Source organism: Phacochoerus africanus, chromosome 5 (assembly GCF_016906955.1).
Source record: "Phacochoerus africanus isolate WHEZ1 chromosome 5, ROS_Pafr_v1, whole genome shotgun sequence".
In the NCBI taxonomy this organism is placed as follows: Eukaryota; Metazoa; Chordata; class Mammalia; order Artiodactyla; family Suidae; genus Phacochoerus; species Phacochoerus africanus.
Window position 1 is genome coordinate 43438703 of NC_062548.1, and position 16927 is coordinate 43455629.

The 16927-nt window shown below is 47.8% G+C and overlaps 1 protein-coding gene across 5 annotated transcripts in view; it reads left to right on the forward strand.

Annotated features, from left to right (window-relative positions):
• CREBBP (CREB binding protein) overlaps window positions 1-16927 on the forward strand; it is a 140328-nt gene that overhangs the window by 77376 nt on the left and 46025 nt on the right. For 4 of the 5 annotated variants that reach the window (XM_047780672.1, XM_047780673.1, XM_047780676.1 and 1 more), the window contains 3 exons: window positions 5224-5464; window positions 6687-6800; window positions 15587-15829. In XM_047780672.1, coding sequence (XP_047636628.1) covers window positions 5224-5464; window positions 6687-6800; window positions 15587-15829 — 598 coding nt within the window. The remainder of the gene's footprint in view (window positions 1-5223; window positions 5465-6686; window positions 6801-15586; window positions 15830-16927) is intronic. The other variant, XM_047780675.1, reaches the window with a different exon arrangement.

A 16927-nucleotide genomic window follows, 5' to 3' on the forward strand; every position in this document is an offset into this window, starting at 1 on the left:
CAGGTTTCTCTTAGCGTAATGTTTTCAGAGTTCGTTCATGGTGTAGCACGTATTGATACTTCCTTTTTTGTGGTTGGATTATGTTCCATTTTGGATGTAGTACGTTTTTCCATTCATCAGTTGATGGGCATTTAAGTTGTTTCCATGTTTGGGCTATTAGGAATAGTGTCGCTACAAACATTTGTGTACACATTTTTGTGTGAATATATGTTTTCAGTTCTCTTGGGTATATATTTAGGAGGGGAATTGCTGGGCCATATGGTAACTCTAGTTTTAACCTTTTGAGGAACTGCCAGAGTGTTTTCCAAAGTGGCTGCACCATTTGACATTCTCCCCGGTAGAGTACATGAGGGTTCCAGTTTTTCTACCTGCTCACTAACAGTTGTGACTATTTTTTTTTTAATATTGTTAAATTATTATTACAGTTGCCCTGGCGGGTGTAAATGGTATCTCACCGTGGTTCCGATGGTGGCTGATGGTGTTGAGCATCCTTGCTCGTGCTTATTGACCATTTGTCTGTCTTCTTTGGGCAAACACCCGATCGTTTTCTGTGTCCGTTTTAAAAAATTGGGTTATTTGTCTTTTTGTCTTTGAGTTTTAAGAGTTCTTTGTATGTTTCAGATACAAGTCCCTTAGCACAGCAATTTGCAGGTGATTTCTCTCACTCTTTGGGTTGTCTTTAACCTCCTCGATAGTGTCCTTTAAAGCATAACAGCTTTTAATTTTAGTGAGGTCTGGTTTATTTTTTTGTCGTCTCGTCACTTGCGCTTTTGGGGACATATCCAAAACCTAAGGTCGTGTAGGTTTACTCCCATGATTTTCTAAGAGTTTTACTCTTCAGCTCTCACGTTTAGGTCTTTGATTCACTCTGAGTTAGTTTTTGAGTGTGATGATGAAGGGACCCACCTGTACGTGTGGAGGTCCTGTTGGCCTGTCCTCTTTATCACCGTTAGTTGCAAAGACTATGTTCTTGCCTCCAGTGAGTTGTCTTGGCACCGACCTTTTGTATGTTTGTTGTTTATTTCTTTTGTGAGGTATCTGTACTTTTTCTTTCTTCTCTTTTCTTTTCTTTTTCTTTCCAGGGCCACACCTGCAGCATATGGGGGTTCCCAGGCTAAGAATCGAATCCAAGCTGCAGCTGCTGACCTACATTGCAGCTTGTGGCAGTGCCAGATCCTTAACCCCCTGATCGAGGCCAGGGTTTGAACCCACATCCTCACAGACACTGTGTTCTTAACCCGCTGAGCCACAATGGGGACTCCCATAGTCACTCAATTTAATTCATCTGGAAATTATACTTTAAGGTGATACAAGCATCAGAGATGGCCATTCTCATGCTCTAGTTTGAAACACCGCCTTTATGATACACTGATTTCATATCTATGTGTATCTTTTCCCAGACTTAGGTAAATAAATCTATAGCTTTTTAGTCTTGGTATGTGGCAAGATAGATTCCTCCCTCATTCTTAACTCTTTTTCAGACATTTTCTTGGCTGTTGAAAAAACAAAGTTGGCGTTCCTGTTGTGGCTCAGCAGTAACAAACCTGAGTCGTATCCATGAGGATGCAGGTTCGACCTCAGCGGGTTAGGGATCAGATGTTGGTGTGAGCAGTGCTGTAGGTTGCAGACACGGCTTGGATTTGGTGTTGCTATGGCTATGGTGTAGGTTGGCAGCTACGGCTCCCATTTGACCCCAGCCTGGGAACTTCCATATGCCATGAGTGTGGCCCTAAAAAGCAAAAAAAAAAAAAAAAAAGATAAAAAAAGGGAAAGGAAACACAGTTGCATAAAATTATACATTACTTTTAGGGGAATTTCCAGGTCTTTTAGGTTTTTTTGTTTGTTTTTGGTTTTTTTTTTTCCTGCTGTTCTCCCCGCCACCTGGACAGTGGAGACTGAGCAGGGAACGTGGTCGAGTCCGAAAAGCTGCTTCTGACGGATTTCTCCTAGCTCCTCTGTCTCACCAAGCATCAGTCTGACAGAGGAGGAGAGTCATTGTGCCCCCGGTGCATGAGCACCTTGCAAACTGGCGCCGTGCGGGCGCGTAAAGTTACGTGGGGCAGGCCAGGCGGAGGGTACAGGCAAGACTTGTCTCTGTTCCACTTTGCTGCTAACTCACCTTCACTCTCCAGTTGGTGTTTTTGACACATGGAAACAGCATAAGCAGCTCATGAAGCATCTCCAGACGGAGAAGGGACCCAGGTTTGAATGTGCTGTATGGTTTCCAACCTCGCTGTTTCTCCATGTTGAGGTTTCAACATAAGTCATGTATAGTTCAAAAGATGCTGTTAAGAACATCCCGGCTGAGAGGCAGTGTGTTCGTTTTTTAGTAACTTAAAAAGTCTGTTATAGTTTAACGGTAAGATTGGGATTTTTACCAGTTTTTTTAATGTATTCCTTTGTATATTCCTTTCTGTATTTTAAGAAGCAGCAGGAGGACACGTGGCTGATCTCTTCTGTGAGCAGTGTCACGGGAAGATAGAAGGAGCAGGGTGGCAGGAGATGAAGAACCCTAAAGACAACAACCACATGAGGGTGTGGGTCTGAGTTGGGTTCTGATTTGTGCAAAGTGGCTCTAAAAGCCATTGGGGGGCAGATAGAGGACGTTGTGTATGGACTGGGTATTAGCAGATGTCAAAGACGCCTTCCTCTGGTTAGATGTGCTGGTGGGATCCTTTCCTCTCTGCTTTTCCGTATGTTTGAGTCTTTAATGCGCTAGAGACCGAAACAAGGGTCATCTGAAATTTCTCACGTTCCTCAGTTCCTGTTCCTGTCCACTGGCTGCCACGTGGACTTTCTCGTGCGTGGAAATGAGCTGATCAATGCGGAAACATTTAACACGCAGATCGAATACTTCTGGGGGCATGATCACAGCCTGTTTTTATTGGAGTGTTGTTTTAAAGTGTCGGAAGAGGAGTTCCCATCGTGGCGCCGTGGTTAACAAATCCAACTAGGAACCATGAGGTTGCGGGTTCGGTCCCTGCCCTTGCTAAGTGGGTTAACGATCCGGCGTTGCCGTGAGCTGTGGTGTAGGTTGCAGACGTGGCTCGGATCCCGCGTTGCTGTGGCTCTGGCGTAGGCCGGAGGCTACAGCTCCGATTCAACCCCTAGCCTGGGAATCTCCATATGCCACGGGAGCGGCCCAAGAAATAGCAACAACAACAACAACAACAACAAAAGACAAAAAAATAAAATAAATAAATAAAGTGTCGGAAGAGGAGTTCCCGACACGGCGCAGCAGTTACCGAATCCAACTGGGAACCATGGGGTTGCGGGTTCGATCCCTGGCCTCACTCAGTGGGTTAAGGATCTGGCATTGCTGTGAACTGCGGTGTAGGTTGCAGACCTGGCTTGGATCTGGAGTTGCTGTGGTGTAGGCTGGCAGCTGTAGCTCTGATTAGACCCCTAGCCTGGGAACCTCCGTATGCCGAGGGTGTGGCCCTAAAAAAGACAAAAAAGGCAAAAAAAACAACAAGAAAAATAAAGTGTCCGAAGAGGAGGGGGTACCGTTTGTGCCCAGCCATGGGAGACTGGAAAATAAATGTAGAGCTGCATTTCGAGACCACGTCCTGCTGCTGCTTCACCATAGGGGACAGAACCCAGAGTAACACTGAGCCAGATGTATTTATAAATGTGTAAGTTTACATATAAGAATATTGATGACGGTTCAGACATACTCATGTGCGTAGGAAAAAGGACTGGAAGGAAAAAGGCCTGGCTGTGCTTCCATAGCGGGCTCCTGGATAGCAGGATGTCACGGGGCCTGACATTATTTCCCTCATTCATTTGCTCTCCGGATTTTCTATAGGGCGCATGTATTAATTACTTCTATAGTCAGGAAAAAAATAACCACAAGGAAATGTTTTCTCTTAGGAGTTCAGTCAGCGTGTCTCCCGTCAGGGCACTTGACCTCTTGGCCTGAACTTTGCTTTTGCTTTGGATCCTGGTTGGGTTTCCAGAGGCTGTGCTCCTGAGTGAAGCCAGACGGCTTTTCTACAGACTTATTTTCTGAATTTTCATCAAAACTAAAACACTAAACCCTGTAACTTTTAAAAATGAGCTTTGGTTCAGTTTTTACAGTTGGTTTTCCCCTAATTGCAACTGTACGGTTTGGACTCTCAATTGGCAACACCAGAGTGGCAGCGGACCTGATGGACAGCACTGAGTGTTGTGGAATCGAGCCAGGAGTGTGACTGTCAGAGCAGGAGATTAGAAATCCCTGGACTGCAGATCGTATTTCTGCGTACTAGGAGCTTCTCCAGTCCTCCAGTAAATCTGTCTGAAGTGTGCTGGTAATTGGTAAAGAGTAAGAAGGCTCCAGGGCTCCCTGGTGCCTCAGCAGGTTAAGGACCTGGCACCACCGCTGCGGCGAGGGTTCAGTGCCCAGCCCAGGCACTTCCACGTGCCGAGGGGAGGCCAAAAAATAAAAGATGGTTCCACGGGTCACCTTTTCTATTTTCATTGCAGTTAAGAGATATGGTTGGTCTGGCTTATTATTTTGAAAGAATGAAAGCAAATAAGCTCGATATTTATATCTTTAGGAGATCGTCAAATAATTAAAAAAAAAAAATACTGTCCGCAGTCTGAGTGGAAGGTTTAATGGAGGACACAGCATTTCGTAAACATTAATAGTTGTACTGGATGGTTGTATTCAGGATACGTGCTGTGTTGTTCTTTTCGGAGAGGTGATGAATGCTGCAGGTATTGTTACCTTCTGGCCACTGGATTATGAAATCTCCAGGGTGGCTCTGATTCTTCTGCTCCATCAGATATTTGCAGTGGGTTCCCGTTGGTCAGACGTTGGCAATCTTTCTAATTCGGTTGAAGCATGTGAAATTGCCAACATTAGAATTCATCTGGGCCTGCAGAAACAGCGGTTTCATATGGTTCAACCTAATATGATAGCAGCTTGTCCTGCACTTGTGTGTACTGTGGAGTGAATCGGATTTGGCTTATTACAGTGAAGAATAAGTGTCGCTTTCTTGCTCTGAGATGGTCATGCATAGATGAACTTTGCTCAGCCTTTCTTCAGAGTTGGTTTAATTCTGTGCCTCTGGATCTTCCTTAACGTTGCCAGTGAATTAAAGAGACGTCACCAGCTGCCTTCTCTCTGCGGCTCGTTTTCTCCATCAGCTTTAACATTCGTTTGAAAAATAATTAATGAACATGAATGGGAGCTCTGAATGCTTACTAAAATGTTTTTGTTAATTTGTTTGATTTTAGTCTCAGATGCAAACGTCGGTGGGAATTGTGCCCACGCAGGCGATTGCCACGGGCCCGACGGCAGACCCAGAGAAGCGCAAACTGATTCAGCAGCAGCTGGTCCTCCTGCTTCACGCTCACAAGTGTCAGAGGCGGGAACAAGCCAATGGAGAGGTTCGAGCCTGCTCCCTCCCACACTGTCGAACCATGAAAAATGTCCTGAATCACATGACACATTGTCAGGCTGGGAAAGCCTGTCAGGGTAAGTGCCGTTTTCTGACGTCCTGGCGGCAGAGCTCGGGATGAAATGTGGGTGTGTTTTCTGGCACCCCGCTTGTTAGTGAGCTTCCGAAGCCCGAGCCCCCCCACACCGAGCGCTCAGGGGCTCTGGACACTGCCTGCTGAGGAGCAGGGCGATCTGGTTGTGTAATGCTCTCTGCACTCCGGTGGGCTGGGGCCGTGCCCTGCATTGGTTCTTCTGCACCTTCCTCTGTCACGGAAGACCTTTGTCCCTTCTCGAGCACGGCACTCGCCGTCAATGCCCGGGTCACGGTTTTCCTCTGGACGGGGTCGCACTCGCACGCTTACGCCCTGCCCCGGAACCGGGAGCGCCTGTCTTGCGGTCAATGTGTGTGCCCTAGGTGCGGGCGCCGCTGGCAGAGCTGGCCCAGGTGCCTGACTGCGACGTGGGGAAGTGTGCACCGTGCCATCCCTGCCCCTCCTTTCAACGGGCGAGTCAGGTGCAGCCTGTGCCCCTCTCTGCTCTTCTGCGGCCAACGCCTCGGCTCCCGGCCTGAGCATTTCTTAGGGACAGTTCTACTTTCCTTAGTCTTTATCCTCTTTCCTGCTCTTCCTACTTGTGCTCCTCACGCTTGAGGAGAGGCTCCCCGATCCCCCTTTCCCTTTGTGACATGTGCCACCCTCATCCTGATGGAGAAGCAGAGGGGGTCATGCTAGACCTTTAGAGAGAAGCGAGAGCAGCTTCAGGCAGAAGTGAAGCTCCAGACACAGGGGCCAGGCGCAGCTACCCTCTCGTGTGCTCGGAGGAGCGCCCAGGGTCCCTCAGAACCTCGCAGACTCTCATTGGCGTCTCTTCAACTCTCGTATTTAGGTAGTTTCATCCTTAAACATAATGTAACGTTTTTATTGTAAATAGTGATGTTCCAGAATTATTATTTGTTCTACCTTTCATTCCAGTCATGCAGTATTTCAGGTCAAGGACTTTCTGTTTTGTTTTTTTGGTCTGACCCTTATTCACCTTCATTCATAACATTGCTTCTGTGGGAAGTGTTTTTTTTTTTCTTTTTTATTCTCAGCAGTTGACTTACAAACCTTTTGGAAACAGCCTGTTTGTAAGTTGAGGACTGCCTGCACTGTGCTCTTGTTACCATTTTCTTATGGAAGCTGGCATTATAATTCAGATGTACTTGAAAGTGTGACAATTTGGATAGAAAAATAACATCTCGTTGTTTTTCTGGTCATAGTTGCCCATTGTGCATCTTCACGACAAATCATCTCTCATTGGAAGAACTGCACGCGACATGACTGTCCTGTTTGCCTCCCTTTGAAAAATGCCAGTGACAAGCGAAACCAACAAAGTAAGTGAGCCCTGGGGGTAGAGAAGTTTGGCGATGAGAAAATAAGCAATTTCTAAAGAGAGCACAGAAGCATAGGGAGGAGGCAGGGCGGTGACTGCCGACCGCAGAGGCCAGGGGGGCAGAGACTGAGGGGGACGCTCGGCTGGGCGAGCAGACAGGTGCTCCGTGTGCTCGGGGATGTGGTCCTTCTGGAATCCCCTCCCCAGGCTAGAGGCGCCCCGACAGGCCAGGGAGTGCGAAAGAGGCAGGTCGCTTTGGTCAAGGAGCCGACCTGACAGGTCCTCGTGCTTCATGACAGATACTCCCTCCCCGAGGGTCTGAGGGTCATGTCACTGCAGTGACGGTGACTGCGGGGTGAGGGTGGAAGAGAGTGGACACTGCTTTTGCACGTACCCTGGAGTAAGTTTTGAGGACCCCGTGTCCTGGAAGAGTCAGTCAGGCTGGGTCGGTGTAAAATCCCACAGGCAGACACCTGGGAGGGCTTCCTCCTCCGAGACGCAGTTCCGAGACCTCGTTGTGTCACCGACTGTCTGTTCAGCACAGACGTGAGTCTCTGTGCCAGAACTGGCTGCGTCCCGATTGTCGCCATCGCTTTGTCTTTCACGTCGGTCTGTGTAGCCGTCAGCTAGTCGGTTCAGCGGCGTCCTGCTCAGGAGGCCTGCGCGCAGCCCCGGGCGCCCGCCCCCCAGCATTGGAGCAGGAGGGATGAGCGTCGCTCCTCGTTTGAGGTCCTCTCCTGCCATTTCAGCGGTGCAGCTGTGTCCCTCAGTAGGGCAGTTAGGACAAGCCCTTGAATCTCATGTTGCCCGTAGGCTGCAGCTGCTCCCCCTGCCTCCCCAGACACCTGGAGGGTTTCCTCCTCCGAGATGCAGTTCTGAGACCTCATTGTGTCACCGACAGTTTATTCTTTGTCTTCCTGCACCTGGTCTGTGCTCTCTTGCCACCTCCCCTGTTTGTGGTCAGGTGCTCGCTCCTCTCATTCCTCTTGATCACCCTCCGCCAGAGCCCACTGCTGCCTGCAGAACCCGTGCTGCACTTCCTTCTGGTTGTTCCGGTGGCAGTGGGAAGGGTGGCCATGCACTCCGTCTCAGAGAGCGTGCCCTGCCGCCTGCCTGCTTGCCTCTCACGAGCCCAGCTGCTCCTGAGCTGGGCCATGAGCCTGCCACCTCCTTGCCTCCCTGCACAAACACTCAACCTAAGCCACCTCTAAAAGTCACTCTCTTAAGTCAGTTAACTCACACTTGGATTAACCAAAAACTGAGTTAATGCACAATTTTCCAGGATGTCTCGTATATAAAGTTAAGTTTTAGGAGTCTGGGTCTTCTAGCAGACATTTGGGACAGTAGTTCTAGAAATTAGTGTAAAACTTGATTGACTGATTGTTACACCTGCGGCATGTGGACATTCCTGGGCCAGGGATTGCACCTGCGCCACAGTGGCTACCTGCACCACAGCTGTGGCAGTGCCAGGTCTTGAACCCACCGTGCCACAAGGGAGCTTCCACAACTTTTTTTTTAACTAGTGTGCTGTGATGGCTGCACTTTCTTGTGTTTTAGGATGTATGTCAGTAATTGGTTTTTTAAGTGCCCAAGTATTCGTTGTCAGGTTTGTGGTTGAATAGAATTAATCCCATGAATAATGAATTGGGATGTTGTTGTTCACATTTAATTTGGGGGGTGCATTTTTTAGGATCTTTTGGGTTTTAATATTATTGCCGTGACAATTGAAAACTTGTGTGATTTCTCTTTTTAAGAAATACTTTGTGTGGTTTTTGTTTTTAAAAAAAGGAAAGAAATGAATGTGGGTTTTTTTTTTTTTTTTTTTTTGACATCCTTACAACAACCTGACTGTTGTGACAATTGATCCAGTGCGTGCTCTCAGAAGTGGTAAACCACAGTGTTTCTTGTAGTCATAATGTAAAGGGTTACCAGGGTGATTTTATAATATAAAGTCACGGGGAATATGTAGATCAATTTTGTGCAAGGTTCTGGCAGTTTTTCATGAAAGAACTGAAAGCACTTTTTCCCCCGTTTTAATGCTTCTCAAATTAGGTTTCTGCTTTGAATGTATTCCTTTGGCTCTTGCACTGTAGTTTTGTGTGTACAAAGGAGTCCGATATGATGGGTGACAAAGTTGCAGCGATATTTTCTCTCTGAATGTTTTCTGTCATTCCTCCTCTCCTAAAGCGAGTTGTGGTTATCGTGTATGAACACGAGGTTTAGGCAGTAGGGAGGAAATGTGGATCCGAACGCCTTGGGCTGGGGGCCACTGTAAGGGGGCTCATGCCCTTCAAATCTGTATCGTTCAAGTCTCAGCTGTACATGAAAAATACACGGGGAACTCTATCCAGTCACTGGTGCTGGAGCATGACGGAAGATGATAGGAGACAAAGAATGCCACTGTGTTATGACTGGGCCACTTTGCTGTACACCAGAAACTGGCATTACTTTGTAAATCAACTATAATTTTAAAAAAAATGAAGTGACGAAGGTGTCACTCAGAGGGGTGCCTCAGAGACAGGTCAGCAGGGTCAGTGGTCCTAAAGGAGGGTCAGAGTGCCCTGCCTGGGCGGTGGGCCTGCTCAAGCAGTCTCCCTAAGATAACCGTGGGAGAGCATTCTAGCGGCACGAGCATGTGCCTGCAGGGGTGTGGATCTGACAGGACTCAGAGGTTTCTGTTCAAGTGAGGTGACTCAGGGAGAGAGGACAGTTTGGAGTGGCTGGTAGGGACCCCTGGGGACCCTCTGAGGTCCACCTGTGTCCCCAGGGCTGTGCTTTCCAGGCAGGTTTCCCGCAGAGGCACCCCGTCCCCTGCGCACAGCTCCTCCTGCCCGACTTCCCGCAGCGACGTCCCTGTCGAGAGAACTTGCCAGGGTCCCCTGCGGAGCCCGCCCAGCGCTCACTCAGAGGAAACCCAGACCATTGGCTACTTCTGCGGCCAGTGTTGAGATTGTGTGTGATTTTTCTTTGCGTTGTTTTCTAGAGCTTCTGTAACCTATCATCTTGAGTTATCCGCCCCTTATGAAGATAATCAAATTTTATGAAAACCTTAGGACTTTGCAGGGTCCTGTCTGTCTGTCTCCTGACTATCTCCTGTCATTCCTGGCATCTGACTCCCAGTAAATCCCAGGATGCAGGAGGGCGGGGCTCTGTGAGCATGGGACTGAATTCCGAGGTTGAATTCTTGTTGCCTCATCAGTGAGGTTTTTTCTACTCAGTGTGTGATCCTCAGACCGCCTGCGTGGGCACCCCCAGGTTGCTCGTTAGAAACAGAAACGTGGCCCTCCTGTTACTAGACTCCGTTTTAACACAGCCCCAGGTGAGGGGGTGCATGTTAACGGCTGAGTGGAGCTTGGGATGCCTTGAAGGGCAGGGTGTCTGCTCTGGAGCTCTTGAGAAGGTGTGAGTTGTTTTCTGGGGAACACCATAGGTTTCCCAGCTGAGGCCAGGACTGTCCAAACGGATGCTGCAGGCTCAGCCCCAGAGCCAAACCAAACCCTCGAAACTGCCCACTGCTGCCTGGCACCTGGCTGTGCCATGGTGTGAGCCTCGTCATTGTCTCTGTCCAGAGTCCCCAGACCTGTTGCTCGAATGCCTCTACTGGCTCGATGCTCACTACCTGGTCCAATTCTAGGCACCTCTGGTTGTTTAAAATGCATTCCTTTCAAGTCCAAATCTGCCTCCTTAAAACTCGCACTTGAGACACCCGCCTGGTGCTCAGTGGGTGCTTGTTGGACAGGCCCTTATTCACCTGAGGGCTCTTGAGAGAGTCTCAGACACCTCTCGAGACCGCCCCTGGTTGGGGCAGGGAGCAGAGGGGGCAGTGGGACCTCAGTGTCTGTAGAGACAGAGCCTTGGGCTTGTCTGCTCTGATGTAAGTACTGAACAGTCACCGGACTAGCTTTTGTCCTTGCTCTTCCGGGCAACGGGCAACCCTGGCAAGCCCTTTGAGGGTGTGCGTACTTGCTAAACGGTAGCTGACAAGAGGTTTGGCACTGGGGCTTGCATTGCCTTTTGTTGTCATGTCCTGCCCTGTGCCCATGAAGATGCTAGGAAGCATGGTGGTCCTGGGCAGAGCCTTTACAGAGCCCGTGCTGTGGGACCAGCTCCACAGAGCTGCAGGTCTGCAGGTCTGGGTAAATGGCAACTTGACTCTTTCAGTGGGAATCTAAGCAATGACCAGGTAGCAGCTCTTTTTCCTGCTTTGTGGCATGTCCCCCACCAACCTGACAGAGCCTTGGGATTCAATATGTTTGTTCTCCCAGGATTTCCAGATTGAGGACAATTTTATTGAGAATGACTGGGGCAGTTGAATTCTGGTGAATTGAATGTTGCAAATTAACAGTGTGTTATACATGGAACCTATTTGTAGGACAGTCTTTGTTTTCACTGGGAAAAATGGCCTTGAAAAGTGATGGGCGAGTCCTGGACAGAGCCCATGACCACACGTGACCGTGTGTTTCCTGGGTCCTGGACTGTTGATGTATTTGCAGCAGAAGGGGAATGACGGGGCAGTGGAGAGGTTGGGGTTGCCCTGAACATGTGCTGGTAGCAGAAATGCCACTTGTCACTCAAGGGAGAGGAACCCATGCTGCACCGAGATGTGTTGAGCCACTGTGACAGGGTGTTCTAAAGACTGACTGTGTGAAATGTGGCATTAAGCTCTGAGAAAGGAAACAAGATGTAACAATGTAAAAAGAAGAAGAAGCAAACCTCGGGGATATGTGAGGTTGATGAACATAGAAGGCTATCTTGCCGGATGAGGGAGCCTTAGCACTCTGCTCATGTTTGTTCAGCCCCAGGGCCCTCAGGGCTGCAGCGTGGACGCGCAGCTCACCTGAACCACGGCTCCCTGGGTGAGGCAGGATCCGACGGACTGCAGGCTGGTCCTGCCTTTAGGGAATGTTCCAGGGAGGGGCATTGAGCACCTTTGTCCTGATACAGGCCTGGAGCTGCAGCCGGACGCCGTCAGTGGTGCTTAGGTGGACCCTGTGCTCCAGGCGCAGACCTGGTGCCGACATGGCATCCTGGGCGCACCTGCCGTCTGTGCGGTCAGCCCCCTGGCGCGGGAAGCAGAGCCCCACAGGTGTTGCAGGAACTCGGAAGAGTAACTGCCGCCCGAGAGATCAGGAGGATGTTCACGGGGAGCTAGAGGTCTTGGGCTTATGCGCTTGGTCTGCGGTTGCTTTTCCTGGGTAACCCCCTTCAGTCAGCCGCCTCCCCCTACGAGGTGCCGTATTCCCTCACCCTGACGTGCTTGTGATCTAAGGGTATTGGGATTCAGATTGAGCCAGGCCTAAACGTCAGAGGCCTCCCTTACTCTTTTTTCTTTTTCTGTGGTGCTCCCGGGCCAGGATCTAAGCTGAGCCGGCGCTGTGACTGAGGCAGCAGCCGCGGCAGCTACAGATCTTTAACCTGCTGCACCGGCCGGGGATGAACCCACATTCCTGCCTCTGCGCAGACGGCTACGGTCCCATTGCGCCACAGTGCGACCTCCTCAGAGGCCTTTTTATTTGTTCATATTTCGTTTTCTTAGTCTCTAAATTGTTGGAACTGTCACGTACCAACTGTTTACTTGTCCTCAGATAGGTCTGTTTTCTTCAAGATAAAAAATAGAGAAATGTCTACACTTAGGAAATAAATGCTTTTACTACAAACTGCTTCTGTGGGAAATACTGGCTGTTCTGTAAGTGGCTTTGGGCTTGGGAATGGCAGTCACCCTAGGATGGGGAATTTTGGCTAAAAGGAGGGTAGATGGGGAAACGTGGACACAAATGGATTATAGTGGGAAGGAGTCATTGTTAAGGCACAGCTGCTGCATCTTCATCCAGAAACAGAAGACCTTGTCTCTCTCACTTCCCCGCCACAATACATCAGTATGTGTATCCAGCATGCTCTGGGTCTGTTTCTTCTTATGCCACAAGATGATGGAAAAATAAGTCATCCTACCATTATCACGTTCCCCTTTTTTTTGGTGTTTTTTTGGGCCGCAGGTGCAGCATTTGGAAGTTCCCAGGTTAGGGGGTCTAAGCGGAGCTGCATCTTCTGGCCTCTGTACGCCAGAGCCACAACAGCATGGGATCCGAGCTGTATCTGCAACCTACACCACAGCTCACGGCACCTCTGGATCCTTAACCCACTGAGGGAGGCCAGGGATGGAACCTGCGTCCTCATGGATGCTGGTCTGGTTCTTCTTTTTTTTTTTAGATGGCCGCACCCATGGCATGTGGAAGTTCCCCAGACCAGGGATAGTATTTGAGCAGCAGCTGCAGCCTACACCATCACTACAGCAGTGTGGGATCTTTACTCGACTGCGCTGGTCTGGGGAGCAAACCCATGCCCCCATAGCACGCTGCTGCAGGCAGATGTTTATTAGCCCACTTCCCAACAGCAGAAACTCCAGTCACTTTCCTTTTTATTTAATTATTTATTTATTTATTTTATTTATTCCTTTTTCCCTCCCTCCCTTCCCTCTGTTCTTCCTTTTTTGGCTGCCCCGAAGCATATGGAGTTCCCGGGCCAGGGAACAGATCTGAGCTGCAGATCCTTTAACCCATTGTGCCAGGGATCAAGCCTGCATCTGGTGCTGCAGCAGGCCACCAGTCCCATTGTGCCGCAGGGGGAACTCCTCACTTTTCCTTTTTATATCACAGCTCTTTGTTTTTTCCTTCTGATTCCCATTTTAATTGCTGAAATCTCTAACAATGACAGACTGTCACAGGGACAGTACATGTATGTGGTAATTCAGTCACACTTCTTGGAAAGAACACATTGAGCAATCTAGGACAAAGTGGAATGATGGGAGATAAAATGTGATTCCAAGTCGGTTCCTTTTGTTATTTTACACAGACACGTTAGTATTAGACCAAGGCCCAAAACATTTAGTGTATAAACCAGTTTCTTTGCTGAGATCTAGCATTTTTATCCTAGTGTTTTTATCTTACTTTGAACCACTTGTATCCACTACTGTAACCTACTATAGACTATTTCACTTAATCAACAAAATCAAAAGTGATTTCTGACCAGATTTATAGAGGACATAAATGCTTATATCATGAAAGTGTTTGTATAACCAAAAATACAATAACAAAGATGAAAATGCCTCCTCTTTCTTTTAGAAATTAGGACTTAATAAGCTCGCTGCATCTTCAATGCCTTTACTATGGCTTGACAATGAATAGTTGATACCTCATGGTTCTTTCAAAAAATTTAGCTTATCAGTTTCAGAAGTATAACAGCATATGTTTAAAGTTTTGAGGAGTATTAACTATTAGCAAAAATACTTGTAAGGGTATTGCACATGGTTTGTTTCAGCTATACACGTGTCATAAAGTGTACCTAGGGAGTTGCTTTTAGTTTATAATAATGAGGCGCTCAGTGTGTGTAATTGTGTCAAATGAGTGTTAATGAGTCTGAGATCTGAATATCCTTATTAGAAAAGTTAATAGTGTGAAATGTGTAATTACCAAGTTTTGTGTGGTTTTTTTTTTTGTTTTTTTGTTTTTGTTTTTGTTTTTTTTTACACATTTCAGTGTAATTAAGCTAGCCTGATAAGTATTTGAGTTGTTTGTGTTATAGCTGCACTGGTGGTCATGTGAGAATATTATCATATATATAATGGTCTGAATTTTAAAGAAAGACTTTGCGGTAGTGTTTTATTTATCAAAGATCGTGTATTGTAGTATCGGTTTTATAAGCTGCTCTTATTATAACATGACTTTAAAGTTTGGGAAAGTTGGAAAGAAGGGAACTCTTAAGAATAAAAATAAATGGTATGACATAAGATTTCTGCCATATGGCAAGTGGTCACCAAATTAGGACATTCGAATGGATGGACAGATGGAGCAGTGGATGTTTGGGGTCATCTCTGTTAACTCTGGAGCCCTTGGCAGGGGGGCTCTTTCGTGTCCTGGGGTAGCTGGGGAGGACACCCTGGAGCCTGCCGGGCCGCGCCGTGGGAGCTGAGGCTGGCTGCTCAGGAGAGGGTCCTGAGACTCGGTTGCATACCAGCCGTGCGGAGGTGGCACCTGGCTAAATGGAAATCCTGCACAGTGGCCAGACCTTGATCATCACTCATTTTGGCTTGAGAGACACTTGGTCCAGGGCAGTATTTCTTGACCCGCTTCACATAGCAGAGAGCTCAGACATGCCCTCCTGCCTCGGAAACTCGTGGCACAGAAAGGCGTGCTGTTACCTCGTCCCTGTATACCTACGTCTCAAGGAAGTGCAGTTTTGTTATTTGGAGGATCGCGTCCTAGGTCTTAGCTAAGTTACGGATAAGTAACAAACCTGACAGCCTGGGTGCCGCCTCTGCTCCTTCTGCTGATCCTTGTGTACCTGTGCAGGTGGGCAGGGAAGGGCCCAGGGGAGCAGCAGCAGGAGGGGCCTTCTTGGCTTATCTCAGTGGTGCCTGATGACCCTCAAAGAATCAGAAACTTTGTTTTGTCACGTGTTTGCCATTTCGCCAGAATTGGCTCTTTATGAGTCTCCAGATTAATACATGCCCATTTCGATGAGGCAGTCTCTGATTTTGTGGTCCGCTGCTTTCTAACAGAGAAGCCGAGTTTTCTTTGGCTTTTTGCTCTGCAACGACTGCCGTGCAGAAGAGCCAAATGGAATAGGAGCCTTCTCTCTGCACAGCTCCTTTCTTGGTAGCCTTTCCCAGTGCTTTGTAACATACGTTGGTGGTCTTCTGATGAAATGTGACTTGCTTTTCAGTAGTTTTTAAATCATTTGTGGACGTCTCCCTTTTACTTATCTTTTTTGTTTCTCTGTTTGTTGTTATAGCCATCCTGGGGTCTCCAGCTAGTGGAATTCAAAACACAATTGGTTCTGTTGGCACAGGCCAGCAGAATGCCACTTCATTAAGTAACCCAAATCCCATAGACCCCAGCTCCATGCAGCGCGCCTATGCGGCTCTTGGACTCCCCTACCTGAACCAGCCCCAGACACAGCTGCAGCCTCAGGTTCCCGGCCAGCAACCAGCACAGCCTCAAACTCACCAGCAGATGAGGACTCTCAACCCCCTGGGTAGGTGAAAGAACTCTCAGCAATTTCTTTCTCAGACGAAGCATTGGGAATGACAGACTTCCTAGAAACCCACAGCTGTTTCCGGTTACTGTTTTGACTTTAAATTCAAGTTAATATATGTATTTATATTGTGATGGTATCTTTTAAATCATTGAAATAAACATTCCAGGAAAAGGCGAAAGTGTTGGGTGCACTATAGATGTTATAGGTTTATAAAATGAATAGTATTTGCAAATGAACCAACAGTTTTGCTGTTTCTGTCTAGACAGTTTTCTTTTCTCTCTCTCTCTCTCTTTTTTTTTTTTTTTTGGTCTTTTTTCTTTTTAGGGCTGCATCCCCAGCATGCGGGGAGGTTCCCAGGCTAGGAGTCAAATCAGAGCTGTAGACACTGGCCTATACCACAGCCTCAGCAACGCCAGATCCGAGCCACGTCTGTGACCTACACCACAGCTCACGGCAACACCAGATCCTTAACCCATTGCGCAAGGCCAGGGATCGAACCTGTGTCCTCATGGATCCTAGTCAGATTGTTTCCGCTGAGCCACAGTGGGAACTCCGACAGACTGTTTTCTTAATATTTTCTTTAAATTGACAAAGTCCTTTCTTTTCAGCTTGGGCTTAAGCCAGGCAGTTATGTCAGTCAAATTAAGTCAGGGTTGTTGTGCTAGTTTCCTTCTTTTCCTAAAACTATTTTAACCTTAAAAGTGACTCTTAAAAATGACCAGTTGAAAACAACTCATTTGCTGCTTTTTGGAAAACAGTTGCCCTCATGCATCACTTACTCTTGCTAGCTGGGCAACTGGGTTGGAGTCCCGGAACCTGGGTACCAGTCTGACCCCACCTCTGCCGATGGCCTGATCGGGACTAGACTGTGCACCTCACTTTGTCTCAACTTCCTCTTCCTTCACGGTGGATATTGTAGACGAATCGACCTTTTATGTTCTTTGCCTGCACTTAATCTCTATGATTTTATTTTCTGATATGCAAACAAAACCCAAAATATGACAGAAATATGTAAGAGGTCAGTTTACTTGTTTCAATCATGATATTAATGAAGCCAGAATCAAAATGTGAAGCTACAAATGGGTCATTTCTAAT